This window comes from Siphateles boraxobius, unplaced genomic scaffold (genome assembly GCF_051911475.1).
Source record: "Siphateles boraxobius isolate OS27281-9 unplaced genomic scaffold, OSU_SipBor_1 8, whole genome shotgun sequence".
NCBI classification, from domain to species: domain Eukaryota; kingdom Metazoa; phylum Chordata; class Actinopteri; order Cypriniformes; family Leuciscidae; genus Siphateles; species Siphateles boraxobius.
The window spans coordinates 22354887-22367006 of NW_027509208.1; the positions used below are offsets into that span (position 1 = coordinate 22354887).

The following is a 12120-nucleotide window of genomic DNA, read 5'->3' on the forward strand; positions in this document are numbered from 1 at the left end:
GTAATGGAAATCATGAAGATCTGGATACGTCCAGTGACTGCGGTGAATAGTGCTGGCAAAAAGGGAAAGACCTTGTGACAGCCTGGAGAGACAGCTGACAGGAGGAAAGAGACCCCAATGGGGCTGGTAAGGGTTAGTTACCCTGGTCGGCAGTATCCAGCTCTGTGTTTACAGGATGCTGGGGACACCCGCCCAAGGCTTCTGAAAAATTAAAGAGGAAAATACCCCTAGAGTCTGCGAGAGCAGGGGCGGAAGATGACTCAATGGTGGACAACATGGTTAACGACTTTGGAATGGAAACGGATATGACTATGGAGAGTACTTCACAAAAGACTAGTTCAGGTTCTGCAGTTAGCAAAGCCATTGAACTCCAAGCTTGTGTCTGTGGCTGGAGCAAGGCGACAACGGTCAGGGGGTTTGAAGATTCATCAAGGGAAAATGAAATGCTTGAGGGAGAAGGGACAAGGGCCTCGCATTGATCAGTACTTCTTAAGAAGTCAGTCAAGTCAGTCGAATGAAATCCAGCGACAGGAAGCAAACCACAGTTCGCAGGATATCAGCACCCCTGTCATAGAGGAGAGGAGGGTTTGCACAGTTAGTGATGAACACATTGATTCTTGTGAACCCGGTCAGACTAACCAGCGTAAGAGAGAGAAAAACCTCAACGGGCATAGGCCTGGAGTTAGATGCCCAAGAGCTTGTGAGAAAACTGCATGGGACACGGTAAACACAGCTCTATGCTTTGCATTGGAAAGATTAACTGGTACAGTTGAAAAGAAGCTGGATAAATTTGGGGACATCATTTACACATATGGAAGTGAGAGGTTTGGTGTGGAAAAAAGGAAGGAAAAAGTACAAACTACTCCTGGATTGTCTAGACGGCAGCAGAAAATTGAAGGGTTAGTTAGAGAAAAGAGACAGCTGAGGAAGCAATGGAAAAGAGCGGAACAAAGTCAGAAGGAGGGACTCAATCTCTTACAAAGGGCCATAAAAAATAAGCTTGCAACATTACGCAGAGCTGAGCGCCTACGGAAACGCTACAAAAAGAAGGAGCGTGCGTGGGCTAATTTCTATAAAGATCCATTCAAATTCGTAAAGAAGTTATTCACCAATGAGAAGAATGGCACTTTAAAAGCATCTAGGGTTGAGCTAGAGAGATATTTGGAGGAAACGCATACAGATGCAAAAAGGCATGAGCCTATTTCAATTCCGTTAGACATCCCACCTGTCAATCCACCAGAATACCAAATGGAGGTCTGTGCACCTAAGTGGAAAAAGATAGAGCAGGTTGTGAGAAAGGCAAGGGCTTCATCATCTCCAGGGCCTAATGGAGTTCCGTACAGAGTGTACAAGAATGCTTCAGGAGTTCTACGAATTCTGTGGAAATTGATAAAATTGGCTTGGGAAAAGCAGGTTGTACCTAGAGCATGCCGCCGAGCAGGGGGAGTCTTTATACCCAAAGAAAAAGATGCTACAAGCATCAGTCAGTTTCGCCCTATTTCACTATTAAACGTCGAAGACAAGATTTTCTTCAGCATTATTGCTAAAGAGATTGTCAACCTACCTATCAAAGAATGGCTTCATTGACACTTCAGTTCAAAAAGCGGGCATTCCAGGATTCTCAGGATGCTTAGAACACATCAGTGTTATCTGGCAACGAATTCAATCAGCTAAAAAGGAGAGGAAGGAGCTCCACGTGACATTCCTGGATTTGGCTAATGCATATGGTCCAGTGCACATGAGCTTCTTTGGGCATCATTTGCTTTTTTCAGGGTACCGATGTCGATAACAAATTTAGTGAAAGCCTATTTTGGAGATTTGCAATTTAGTTTCTCAACTCCAGAATTCAGCACTATATGGCAATGCTTAGAGGTTGGAATAATGGCAGGGTGCACCATTTCTCCACTGGCTTTTACCATGGCAATGGAAGTAATCATTAGGGGATCAAAATGGGTAGTAGGAGGAGAGCGCTTGGCTTCTCGGATGCGAACTACCACCAATCAGAACATACATGGATGACATGACAACCATGACTACAACGGTAGCCTGCACTAATCAGTTATTGGGGAAGTTAACAGATAATATTGAATGGGCACGAATGCAATTTAAGCCCTCTAAATCAAGGAGCATCTCAATAATTAAAGGCAAGGTAGTAGATAAAACATTCTTCATTAATGGTGAGGCAATACCAACAGTTTCTCAGAAGCCAGTGAAGAGTCTAGGGAGATGGTACGATGGGAATCTAAAGGACACAGTTCGAGTGGGAGAAGTTAGACGACAAGCAGTGGAAGGGTTGAAGAGCATATACAGCTGTGCTCTACCAGGCAAACTGAAACTCTGGTGCTTTCAGTTTGGTCTACTAACAAGGTTGCTGTGGCCACTGACTGTGTACGAGGTTTCTTTGACAACAGTGGATAAGCTGGAAGCGTTAATAAGTTCATACATCAGGAAATGGTAGGGAGTTCCACGCTGCCTCAGCAGAGTGGGACTTTATAGTAAAGGAGTATTGCAGCTGCCAGTCTCTGCTTTAACCGAGGAGTTTAAGTGTGCCAAGGTCAGACTGGAGATGACTTTAGCAGAGTCACGCGACAAATGTGTAAGGGAGGCAGCCCCTGTGCTAAAAACTGGTAGAAAGTGGTCAGCAAAGAAATCTGTAGTAGAGGCAAAAGCTGACCTTCAAATTGGGGATATCGTGGGACAGGTACAGCATGGAAGAGGGGGTTTTGGGCTGAGTTTAGCTCCTCCTAAATGGCACAAGGCAGGTCCAGCTCAAAGGAGGAAGCTGGTAGTCAACGAGGTGCAAAAGAAGGAGGAGAGGATGAGATGTATAAAGGCCATTTCCCAGGCCAAGCAGGGAGAGTGGATGAGATGGGAGAGTGTGGAACAGCGCAAAATGGGCTGGCAAGACCTTTGGTCAATGGAAGAGAGTAGGATCAGTTTCCTTATTAGGTCAACATATGATGTTCTCCCATCACCGCAGAACCTATACCTCTGGGTAGGAGAGGATCCCTCTTGTCCTTTGTGTTCATCACCTGCCACATTAAGGCACATTTTGACAGGATGTAAGGTGGCTCTTAGCCAGGGTCGGTTTACTTGGCGCCATGACCAAGTATTGCGATGTTTGGCTTTAGCATTGGAAGGCAAGCGTAGTATGACCAATAAGTTGCCGCCTGTTCTAGCAAAACATTACACGCAGAAGACAATATTGAAAACTTGAAGAGTCTGTTGGTTTATTTGTATAGGTTGTATAGTATTTACAGTCATTACGTTCCTGTGTATATTGCGTGAATGACGGGTGGTTGGGCAGATATTGTGTTTTGCGGTAGGTGGTATGCCATACGGAACCGTTGCCACTGAAACTGCATATTAACGCACCAGTGGGGCTCGACAGCCTTAGTCAAACGGGTTGGCGCGTATGGTTGGGTTGCGGGGAGATTGTGAGATTGTGGTTAGGTCTCAGCAGCAACTGTTGGTTTATTTGTATAGGTTGTATAGTATTTACAGTCATTACGTTCCTGTGTATATTGCGTGAATGACGGGTGGTTGGGCAGATATTGTGTTTTGTGGTAGGTGGTATGCCATACGGAACCGTTGCCACTGAAACTGCATATTAACGCACCAGTGGGGCTCGACAGCCTTAGTCAAACGGGTTGGCGCGTATGGTTGGGTTGCGGTGAGATTGTGGTTAGGTCCCAGCAGCAAGAGGGAAGTAGAGGTCAGTAAGCTGGGCTGAGTTGAGTGGGGGACGGAGGGGGGTGACTCTGGGACTCTGTGTCGTGGGCTAGTCGACGAAACACTGAGGACGGAAGGTGCCCACTTGAAGACCCTAGAGATGTTCCCTACTCCGCTCAATCCAGAGGGTTGTTATGGGGGGACCGCACTGTGGTTGCAGCCATTGTGTGTGCTGACGCGCAATACACTGCAGCTATTAACACCAGACAGAAGGAGATTCACGTCACCAGATGGAAAGAAGCATAAATGGATGGAGAAGCATAGGTTACTGTAAAGCTACGTCTTAGTTGGTGATTATCTTGGCGAAAGCCGAGTACAAACCAGCATGAAGTTTTAACACCTACTCTCGTGTAATGGAAATCAATCAGTTTTAGCCTACGTGACATCTGCGTTATGTAAATTCCATTTTCATGACTGGATTCCGGGATTCCCTCTGCGTCACGTAAATCATTCACCTTAAGTTATAATCGGGACATAGCCTACCCTTATCTGCAGGGGGATGGTGTCCTATGTATCCTCCTTTTGCAGCCACTTTGTGTCCACATTTTTTGCAAATTGGATATCTATCCTCGAGGACAACCACACTTTTTTCTACATCCAAAGTATTTCCATACTGGCCATAATTCGCTTCATAAGAATTCGAGGGCGCTCCACTTTCAGCTTCAGCTGGGTCTGCGTCACCTTTTTTGCGCGTTTGTTCTCCCCCCCTTCAATCAATGCAGTAGTTTCCGGAGTGTGATTTTTTTTTTCTCCCTTGTATTATTTTTTACTCAGTAACGGATATGATTTCAAATGTAGCGAAGTACAATACTTCAAACAAAACGTACTTAAGTAAAAGTAAAATTACAGATTTTAAAAAATACTTAAAGGGCAACTAAACCCCTGGTCAGAGCCTGACTCCACCCACTGGCAATATTTGAAAAATACTGGAAAAGTGGGCAGAGCCCAGCGGAGGGGGGCGTGCACCTGAGACGCATCTGTCTGTATGGAACTTGCCTACCTCACCAACAACCCGTTACGTCACGAACCACCCCAAACATCCAATAGGAAAATTCAACTGCAGTAGCCACCGTTCAACCTGAAGAGGGCAGCACTCAGACGTTTTTACACCTTATATTGTAGAATTAAAACACTTTATACACAAATGTCAAAAAAGTTACTCGAATCAATGAACAGTACTAATAAAGCCCCATTCTTACGGATCATTAACTAAAAAAAGTTGGTTTAGGGTTTAGTTACCCTTTAAAAAAGTAGAAGTAGGCTACACAAAAAAAAAATGACTCAATTATGTAACGCGAGTAAATGTAATTTGTTACTTTCCACCTCTGGCACTCCACTGCACACTGGACAAGCAAAAGACACAAAAATAGTGGTGTTCAGCATTTTTCACAACTGTGTGTAGTTTGGTGTGTATTAATCATTTGTGTGTAGAGTTATGTAAAAACACAATTTATAGAAGAGTTACAACAGTTTTGAATGAAGTGTTTGCTTCTACATGTGATGTGAAATGTTTTGCATGCTGCATGCATTTTTTGTGGTTTTGTGTGTAGAGTTTAGAGCAGGGGTCGGCAACCTAAGGCACGCGTGCCAACACTGACACGCGGAGGGTTAATCGCTGGCACGCAAGCAAGCGCGAGAGGGGTGTATGTATTTCATTCAATTAAAGTAGCCTACCTCCCACCTATATACAGATCTACATATTGATGTAATAATTCCTTGTAGTAACAACTTGTTTTATTAAGTTAGGAGTTATTAATATTATTAAAGTGTGAGTATTAAACTGCACAAGTCAATGAAAGCGTGCAGCTCTAACAAACCATTGGTCAGAGTGGTCGCGCTGACCACTGCGCATCAGCGCAAACAACTTATCCAACTGACACCTTAAAGCTCGTTCGCTGTAAATAGTTAATGCTATAAATTTCAACCAAGTGTATAGAGTCCCTATTAAACATTCCATAAATATTAAAATGACTATGATGCATGTGGAAACTCCGTTCATGCGTACCTGATCACTTCATGTTTTTTCTCTGATTGGAAAGCAATCCAATCGTGAGACAAATGCCCTCTGATTGAGATGGCACAGTGATGGCACAGTGATGAACTCGGAAACTTAAAAATGGCACTTTATGACAAATAGGTTGCCGACCCCTGGTTTAGAGAAAATAGCCATTGTTTTAGAAATTGTGTGTAAGCAATTTAAAGGTGCTTTAAGCGATGTTGAGTGACGTCACTTCTTCTTGACGTTTAAAGTATTGTCAAATAAAACGGAGGCTAGCTGGACACCCCCACCCCCCCCCCCCCCCCCCCCCGCCTCCTCCTCCTCCTCCTCCTCCTCCTCATCCTCATCCGCGCACTAACCCCACATACCCCGGCCTAAAAAATGGGTGACATTGCTTAGAGCACCTTAAAAAAAAACTTTAAACTTTAAGGTCAGTTAATTTATCATGTAAATGGTAATTTGTGGCATTCAGAGCTACCTCCATCTATGTATACAATGCTAAGTTTTCATAATCCAATCAACAACTGTCACGGTATACTAATTCATTGCTTCCTTCTCGTCTCGTGTTGTTGTTGTTGCATGAAAGCACGTGTGTTGTGGGCGTGATTGAGTGTCATTCCTTGACTCGCTCCAGCTGATCATCATATCATCACCAGCTGCAGCCTATCTCATTTCACTATATATGCTCACAGTTTTCTCATCTCCATTGTCAGATCGTTCGTTGGATGTTCGGTGTTCCAGTCTTGTGTTCCTGAGTCTCTCGTCGTGTGTTCCTGTGAAGTTCGTCTTGATTGTGGATTATCATCGGTTGTGGATTATCACCGTTTGTGGATTGTTCTTCGTCTGTCTTCACCGCACCACTTGGGATTCACCTCGCTGACCATCGACGTCCCTGGGTCACCAGTTCCACGCCCGTGTCTTTCTGTTTGCACTTCCTCATTCCCTTAATAAAGAGTTATTTACCTGCTATTGCTTCTTGTTATCCATTGAGTCATGACAGAACGATCTGACCAAACCATGGAAGCAGCGGGTACTTCATCGACCAGTATGGAGGACTTTGTTCATCACAGTATGAGAAGAATGGACTCGCAGGAGAGGAATTTGAATGACACGGGCCGTGCGGTACAAGCTTTGGTGACGCAGGTGTCCGAGCTGACCCAGCAGATTCTACTTCTTCGAGTTCCCGCTGCGCCACCCACACCAGCCGTTCCCCTCATTCCACCGGAGAATCCGACGCACGCCGAACCACGCCTACCGGTTCCAGAGAGCTACGCGGGTGAGTCTGCATACTGTAGAGCATTCCTGACCAGATGTGCCATGCATTTTGCTCTACAGCCCAGAACATTTCAAAATGAGCAAACTAAAGTGGCGTTTGTGTTGACTTTACTAACCGGCAAAGCAGCGCTTTGGGGGACGGCGGTGTGGGAGAATCAAGATCCCTGCTGTGCCTCGTTCCTGACACTCTCCGCGGAGATGAAACGGGTATTCGATCGTGCCGTCGCGGGGAGAGAGGCCGCTAGGGTGCTGGCCGACCTCCGTCAAGGTGAGAGGTCGGTCTCGGATTTTTCGATCGAGTTCCGAACCCTGGCGGCCGAATGTCAGTGGAACGAGGAGGCGCAGTGGGACATGTTCCTGCATGGGTTGGCTGACCGCGTCCAGAGGGAGATCTACGCCCTGGACCTCCCAACGACTCTCAATGGCCTCATCGACCTGGCTCTACGGGTGGACGCGCGGCTGGCAAGGGTCGGGAGTAGAGCTTTGTCCACCCGTCCTACAGGAGGAGTCGAGGTACAACGGTCCAGCGGCAGGGACGCGGTCAGCCCAGTCTTCGATCACGAACCCATGCAGGTGGGTCGAGCTCGGCTTTCCCGGGAGGAGAAGGAGAGGCGGAGATCCCAGGGCCTTTGCCTATACTGTGGAGGCTCGGGACACTACGCTTACAACTGCCCGGTAAAAGGCCAAGCCCGATAGTAAGCATGAGGCTACTATCGGGTGGGATCTCCGCCCAGAAGACCTCATCCACATCTACTCTCCTTCCGGTAAGACTGAGATGGTCAGCTCACCAGCACGACGGTCGAGCACTTTTGGATTCCGGGGCTGAAGGTAACTTTATGGACAGCACTTTCGCACACAAATTTCAGATTCCCCTCAGACCACTCACACAAAGGATTTCAGTTCATGCACTTAACGGTCAAGAACTCCCCACCATTTCATTTACCACGGAAGACATCACCCTCATCACTTCAGGCAATCACTCCGAGACAATTTGTTTTTACATTCTGGATTCACCCCTGGCACCCATTGTTCTTGGACATCCCTGGCTCACCCGTCACAACCCCCGTGTGGACTGGCAACATAAAGCTATACTGGAGTGGAGCAAGGAATGTCATAAGTCTTGTCTCGTGTCTGCTTGTCCGTCTGTGCCTGTTTGTGTGTTTCAGGAGGAAGTAGGGGATTTGTCTAACGTGCCCGAGGAGTACCATGATCTGAAGGAAGTGTTCAGTAAGTCTCGTGCTGCTTCTCTTCCTCCTCATCGTCCCTATGACTGTGCCATAGATTTAATGCCAGGTAAGTCTCCGCCTAAAGGCAAGTTATACTCACTTTCTGTTCCTGAAAGGGAGGCTATGGAGAAATATATTTCTGATTCTCTGGCAACCAAGCTCATCCGCCCTTCCTCTTCTCCAGCGGGGGCGGGGTTCTTTTTCGTGGGGAAGAAGGACGGGTCTCTGCGACCTTGTATTGATTACCGGGGGTTGAATAACATCACGGTAAAGAATACTTATCCTTTGCCGTTGATGTCTTCAGCTTTCGAGAGGTTGCAGGGAGCGTCCATCTTCACGAAATTGGACTTGCGTAACGCTTATCATTTGGTTCGTATCTTGGAGGGGGATGAGTGGACAACTGCTTTTAACACCCCCAGGGGGCACTTTGAATATTTGGTCATGCCTTTCGGGCTGTCCAACTCCCCAGCAGTCTTCCAGGCACTGGTCAATGACGTGTTGCGAGACATGATTGACCAGTTCATATATGTTTACCTGGATGACGTATTGATATTTTCCTCGTCTCTCCAGGAACATGTGCAACACGTCCGACGAGTGCTTCAGAGGTTGTTAGAGAATGGGCTTTTTGTCAAGGCGGAGAAATGCGATTTTCATGCACAGTCTGTTCCTTTCCTAGGATACATCATCTCGTCTGAGGGAATGCGTGTGGACCCTGAGAAGGTTAAGGCTGTGGTAGAATGGCCAAGTCCAGATTCCCGTAAGGCCCTACAGAGGTTTCTGGGGTTCGCCAATTTCTATCGACGTTTTATTCGTAATTTCAGCCAACTAGCCGCGCCTCTGACTGCCTTGACCTCCCCCAGTACTCCGTTCAGGTGGTCAGATACAGCCGAGGCTGTATTTGCCAAACTCAAGAGCCGCTTTGTTTCAGCTCCCATCCTCGTTGCCCCTGATTATTCACGGCAGTTCGTGGTGGAGGTCGATGCGTCAGAGGTGGGGGTAGGAGCAGTCCTGTCCCAGCGTTCTCCCACAGACGACAGGATGCATCCTTGCGCGTTTTTTTCTCATCGCTTGTCCTCAGCCGAACGCAATTACGACATTGGTAACAGGGAGTTGTTGGCAGTCAAGTTAGCCTTGGAGGAATGGCGTCATTGGTTAGAGGGCTCGGGGGTACCCTTTATAGTCTGGACTGATCATAAGAATTTAGAGTACATCAGAACTGCCAAAAGATTGAACTCCAGGCAGGCTCGGTGGGCACTTTTTTTCGGTCGTTTTGATTTTTCTCTCTCGTACCGCCCGGGGTCCAAAAACATCAAACCCGACTCTTTATCTCGCATTTTTGATCCTTCCGAACGCCCGTCTACTCCCGAGTGCATTTTACCGGAGAGTCTATTTGTCTCCACACTCGTATGGGAGGTCGAATCGAAGGTCAAGATGGCCTTAGAAGGGGTAACGCCTCCGCCCGGGTGCCCACCGAATTGCTTATTCGTGCCGGAGGGATTAAGGTCTGACGTCATTCAGTGGGGTCATTGCTCCAACGTGGCTTGTCATCCAGGAGTTTATCGTACAAAATTTCTAGTCAAGCAACGATTCTGGTGGCCACTTATGGCTCGTGACATTCACAGTTTTGTTTTGGCTTGCTCGGTTTGTGCCACTGGTAAAACTTCCAATCGACCCCCAGATGGGCTCCTTCAACCGCTGCCAGTCCCTTCGAGACCCTGGTCCCATATCGCTCTCGATTTCATTACCGCCCTCCCACCCTCCCAGGGTAACACAGTCGTTTTGACCGTGGTGGACCGGTTCTCGAAGGCAGCTCATTTTATTCCCTTACCCAAATTACCCTCAGCTAAGGAGACAGCGTTGACAGTCATTGACCACGTCTTTCGTTTACATGGCCTCCCGATGGACGTCGTCTCTGACAGAGGACCCCAGTTTGTGTCCAAATTTTGGCAAGAATTTTGTAAATTACTGGGAGCGACGGTTAGTTTATCCTCAGGGTTTCATCCCCAGAGCAATGGACAAACCGAGAGAGCCAACCAAGATCTGGAAAGGGTGTTGCGATGTTTAGTCTCCAAGAATCCTTCCTCATGGAGCCAACAACTTTCCATGGTGGAGTACGCCCACATCACGTTACCAGTGTCGGCTACGGGCCTATCTCCGTTTGAATGTAGTTTAGGTTACCAGCCACCTATTTTTCCCAGTCTGGAATCCGAGGTCGCGGTTCCCTCCGCCCACGCTTTAATCCAGAGGTGTCACCGCACTTGGACTAGAGCCCGCAAGACTTTACTCCAAGTGGGGGCGCGCACCAAGGCTAAGGCCGATCGCCACCGGTCAAAGCCTCCCATATACGTCGTCGGTCAAAAAGTGTGGCTTTCTACTAAGAACATTCCTCTCCGTTCCGTCTCTAATAAGCTTGCTCCCAAATTTATTGGCCCGTTCTCTGTCACCAAGATCATTAGTCCGGTGGCAGTCCGCCTTAGTTTACCTCCAGCGTACAGGAGAATACATCCCGTTTTTCACGTTTCCAAAATTAAACCCGTGTTTCATGCTCACATTAATCCGCCAGTCCCGGTTCCCCCCCCGCCGCGTCTCGTAAATGGGGACACCACCTATTCGGTTAATCGTATTCTGGATTCAAGGCGGAGGGGACGTGGATTCCAGTACTTGGTGGACTGGGAAGGTTACGGTCCGGAGGAGAGAAGTTGGGTACCTGCTAGAGACATTCTGGATCACTCTCTGATCGATGATTACAATCGACAGGTAAGGGAGTCTGAGAACGCCAGGAGGCGTCCTTAGGAGAAGGGGTACTGTCACGGTATACTAATTCATTGCTTCCTTCTCGTCTCGTGTTGTTGTTGTTGCATGAAAGCACGTGTGTTGTGGGCGTGATTGAGTGTCATTCCTTGACTCGCTCCAGCTGATCATCATATCATCACCAGCTGCAGCCTATCTCATTTCACTATATATGCTCACAGTTTTCTCATCTCCATTGTCAGATCGTTCGTTGGATGTTCGGTGTTCCAGTCTTGTGTTCCTGAGTCTCTCGTCGTGTGTTCCTGTGAAGTTCGTCTTGATTGTGGATTATCATCGGTTGTGGATTATCACCGTTTGTGGATTGTTCTTCGTCTGTCTTCACCGCACCACTTGGGATTCACCTCGCTGACCATCGACGTCCCTGGGTCACCAGTTCCACGCCCGTGTCTTTCTGTTTGCACTTCCTCATTCCCTTAATAAAGAGTTATTTACCTGCTATTGCTTCTTGTTATCCATTGAGTCATGACAACAACCAATGGATAAAATCAAGTCCCGTCCTGTTTTTTATCTTTTGATCATTTCACTCTGAAATACATCACAATGGTATACTATTTCAGTCAACCAATCAGATTTCTAAGGTCTAATTAAGTAAATCAACTAATTTATGATGAATTTACCAATATGAACTTCTCTGTATCTCCAGCTACATGGCTAGAAGGAGCCAACATCCATCTGGTGTGTGTAGCTACATGGATAATTGCTGCTGTTTGGTCATCCTTCCCGCTGTTCGGCTGGGGCGAGTATGTGCCTGAACCATATGGCATCTCCTGCACTGTGGCCTGGCGTCGTTACCACACATCCATGACAGATGCTGTTTATGTAATCTGCTCCTTCGCCTGCTTCGTGCTTGTTCCAGTCTTGCTTATCGTGGTGTCACAGTGCAAAATCTTGCTGAAGATCTATCAATTTTCTCGCACCCTTTCCACTAAGGGCATCCACATCAACCTCCGTCGTGCAGAGAAACACCTGTCTGTGGTGAGCCATTCGAAAGGGAAAAAAGCTTGCAATGTTAAGGAGTATTCAGCAGTTTATAGTAAATTATTAGAATTCACAAGGTGGAACACTTATTCAAATAGC

The 12120-nt window shown here is 47.1% G+C and overlaps 1 protein-coding gene across 3 annotated transcripts in view; it reads left to right on the forward strand.

The window, feature by feature from the left end:
• The window catches only part of opn8c (opsin 8, group member c), a 136161-nt gene that overhangs the window by 13067 nt on the left and 110974 nt on the right, over positions 1 to 12120 (forward strand). For all 3 annotated transcript variants that reach the window (XM_077221066.1, XM_077221065.1, XM_077221067.1), the window contains one exon: positions 11687 to 12018. In XM_077221066.1, the coding sequence (XP_077077181.1) occupies positions 11687 to 12018 (332 nt within the window). The remainder of the gene's footprint in view (positions 1 to 11686; positions 12019 to 12120) is intronic.